Source organism: Piliocolobus tephrosceles, chromosome Y, assembly GCF_002776525.5.
Source record: "Piliocolobus tephrosceles isolate RC106 chromosome Y, ASM277652v3, whole genome shotgun sequence".
NCBI lineage: Eukaryota > Metazoa > Chordata > Mammalia > Primates > Cercopithecidae > Piliocolobus > Piliocolobus tephrosceles.
The window spans coordinates 20,930,112-20,933,687 of record NC_045456.1 but is presented as its reverse complement, the minus strand read 5'-3'; the positions used below and the strand labels follow the sequence as shown (position 1 = coordinate 20,933,687).

Genomic DNA, 3,576 nt, shown 5'->3' with positions numbered 1-3,576 from the left:
ACTATCATTATTATTATTATTATTATTATTATTATTATTATTATTATTATTATTATTATTTGTCTTGGAAAAGCCAGAGAGTTTTTCTGATGATTTAGAGTTGCTGTTAATCGGGGAGGAAGTTTGGGGAAACCTCTGATCATTCAATAAACAGGAAGGGACTGCTTATGAAATATATTCAGGCAAACAGAAAAAAAAAATGGAGTTACTAAAAAATGGAAAAGCTCGGGTAAATGCTAGATTGCATCAGCTACTTCATTTAGAATGGCGGTGATCATTTTCTTCGTGCCCTGGCAATGCTTATGTCATCTAACATTTTTGTCATCTCTTGAATGGCGTTCACTTAAAAATAGTGGCACACATGGAAAGTAAATAGGGATACACAACAAACACGCGCCTGCCCATTCGCCCGGGTTCTGAACGAGCGCGAACTGCTGATTAAAAATTCTAAAACCCAGGCCGGGCTTAGTGGCTCACGTCTGTCATTCAGCACCTTGGGAGGCCAAGGCGGGCGGATCACCTGAGGTCGGGAGTTCGAGACCAGTCTGACCAACATGGAGAAACCCTGTCTCTACTAAAAATACAAACAAACGAACAAAACAAAACTAGCCGGGCATGGTGGCGCATGCCTGAAATCTCAGCTGCTCGGGAAGCTGAGGCAGGAGATTTCGCTTGAAGTCGGGAGGCGGAGGTTATGGTGAACCGAGATCGAGCCATTGCACCCCAGCCTGGGCAACAAGAGAGAAACTCCGTCTCAAAAAATAAAAATAAAAATCTAAAACCCTTCCTATAAGAGAGGAGCATCCCAAACCTGTAGCTTTCCCTGCCTTTAAGTGACCTAGAAAATGTTATCCTCTTAAGCCCCGGGGCGCGTTTCCCTTCAGCTGCCCATAAAGAACTGATTGCACACAGGTAGCTTTGCAAAAAAACAACTCCGGGCTCCGCCTCTGAGTGCTGGAACAAACCGGCTCCTGCAGCTCTGCAAAAGTCCTCGGAGTTTCCTCTCTCACCAGAGCCCGGGCTTTCCCCGCCCCTGCCTGCGCGCCTGACCTCGGCGCTGGGCTGGTTCCAAGGGCAGCCGCGCCAGTCCCTAGCGTCCTGTGCCTGCGGGCGGACTTGGCCAGGGCGTTCCAGAGGACTCTTCGGCCCCAACTCCCTGTCCAGCCTCCCTCCGCCCCCTCCCCGGCACCAACCTCTCGGGAGACCCAGGAAACTCGCCCCTAGACAGCCCTAATCCCAGGGACGCGGAGTCGGGTCTCTCCGCCGGGGAGAAAGCGGCCACGCGCCAGTTAGGCCGCCAGAGACTGTCTGCGAATCCCGTCGGGAAGCAGGGGTGGGGGCGTGAGGCCGTCTACTTTCTTCTTGGCCCGGGGCGGACAACCTGGAGTGGCCGGGCGGGCAGCCCTGAGCCCCTGGCCAGCTTCCAGAGTCCGCTGAGTCGCGTCGAGCTGGCTGCGGGGTGAATTACGCGCTTTCCCGGAACGCGGCTGGGGTGACCCTGCGAGTCCCCGCCGCCCGGGACTTGGACATCAAACCCCTTCTATCTGCGTGATGACTGTCCCGGTTTTTTTGCATGGCTCAGCTCACTCTAGGCGTTGGGTTGTCCCCTTTCCAGGGAAAGCCTGGGTAAGGGTAGGAGGAAAGAGGCGGGGAAGGAGTGGGGGAAGAGAGGAGGGAGAGGAGACTTGAAGTAGCCACAGCCTGAGCAACTTGGAAAGAGGCTCCTCAAGTGCCCTTTCCCCCACAGACTGCAAGAGCAGAGTGGGCTTCACTTAGGAATTCCGTTGGCAGCTTCCTGGAAACGCTGGATGGCAGGGTTGAAGGTCTCCAGAGAGAGCGAGGGATGGGGAGCGCACTGGGGAGAGGGAGGAAAGGAGGCATGGGATGTCTGGGCTTAATTAGACCTATTCAGTGCATCCTCCTTCAAGATCCGGCTCTCCTCCCTAAGTGATCTTTAGTTACTTAAATTTGCAGGAATTCAGGTATCCTGATTTCTTAGCAACTTCAAACAGTGCTGGGGAACGGTGCAATCTACCTGCATGCAGGTCCTTCACCCCCAGTTTTCCCTTGGGTGTCTCAAATCCCTTCACCCCCTGCGGGCAGACACGGCAGCCCTGGGGCGCCCTGGCGACCCTGTGTCCTCACCTGTCCGTGGGAAGCCGCCGCACAAGGGAGCGGTGCGCCGAGAGCATCCACCGAGCTGGGGCGCGCGAGTCACGGCCAGGAGTCTGCCGGGGTCATGCCCTTCCCGGGGCCGGCGGTGAGGCAGCTCTGCTTCCCAGCGCTGCACAGCTAGCCGGCGCCCTTTTATTCCCGGCACTGCAAGGCTTCCCCAAGTCCACGCCTCGGCACACCCCCACCCTGCCCCACCCCGGGGAGACGGGGCGCGGGCCCGAGCCAAGGGACCCTGGCCGCGCCGCTCTGCGCTCAGCCTTCTTCTCGCGTCTTCATTGCGCCTGGGCCCGGGTGGGCATGCCTCGCCCACTCCCGTAACAAGAACCGCAGGCGGCTCGGGGAAGGAGGGCTCTTTGTCAGAGAGAAGTCCAGGGACCCAGGAGGGAAGGGCGAGATGCAGGGAGCGCGGTGAGAGCCGCAGTTGAGTCCGCGCTTGGAGAGCGCCTAAGCAGCGCTGGGAACGTTTCCGTTCCTTTCAGGAGAGAGAGAAGGAGCAGGGTTTGCGCTTCTCCCGGCCAGACGGCGTTTTCTCTGGCAGCTCTTCCCAGCCCGTGTGCAGGCAGGAGCGGGCTGGCCCCGCCGGCATCCAGCTAGCTGCAGGCAGGGCTGCAACGTGAGAGCCGCTGCCACGCCCTCCCGCCTCTCCGGGACTCCCCGGCGCCCGCTCCCTCCCCCTGCCAGTCTTCTAGCCTGAAAGGTGGAACGGCTCCCTTCCGGCGTGGGGAGCTTCGAGGGGCAGGGCGAGGGCTGGGACTTTCGGAGAGTCTGAGGGTATTGTCCGGGGACGGGGCGGAGGGATGGGAGAGCGACCTGGCGACAAGGCAAAAAGTAGAGGGTGCAGAGGGTAGGTCCCTATTTCAGGAGGCAGAGGAGGAGGAGGAGGCGGTTGTCTGGCTTCCTGGATAAGTCAGACCTGGAATGGTGGGGAGAGGTCAGGCGAGGATCTTCAGTCAGCAGAGCCCACCTGGGGTAAAAACATGGAGCTCAGACAGGTGTGCAGGGCCCGGAAAGGCACCACTGCACCAGTTTGTTGCAAGGTGCACCAGCGACTGCTTTTCGCTGTTCCTCTGGTTAGCCGCATTCCTCTCCCTGAACCAGCATTTTGACAACACGTCCTTAGGGTGAGTGTTTGCCTGTTGTGTTCTTTGATCTACAAAAGACATCTGTGAGCATTAAAAAAAAAAAATTATTTTTTTACAAGCTCAGTGGTACCATGTACTTGTACAGCAAATCCTGTCTGCTGAGACGCCCCTGAAGCAGGCTGATAGCGTGCGGTATTTATTTATTTATTTATTTATTTGTTTGTTTGTTTGTTTGAGACGGAGTCTCGCTCTGTTGCCCAGGCTGGAGTGCCAGCGGTGTGATCTCGGCTCACTGTAACTTCTGCCTCCGAGGCGCAAG

At 56.8% G+C, this 3,576-nt stretch overlaps 1 protein-coding gene across 1 annotated transcript in view; it reads right to left on the bottom strand.

Moving 5' to 3' along the window:
• The window catches only part of MXRA5 (matrix remodeling associated 5), a gene marked incomplete at its 3' end in the record, with an annotated part of 31,364 nt that extends 28,309 nt beyond the window's left edge, over positions 1-3,055 (bottom strand). The window contains exon 1 of the mRNA XM_023198627.2: positions 2,146-3,055. Within this exon, the coding sequence (XP_023054395.2) occupies positions 2,146-2,192 (47 nt within the window). The remainder of the gene's footprint in view (positions 1-2,145) is intronic.
• Positions 3,056-3,576: the final 521 nt, after the last annotated feature.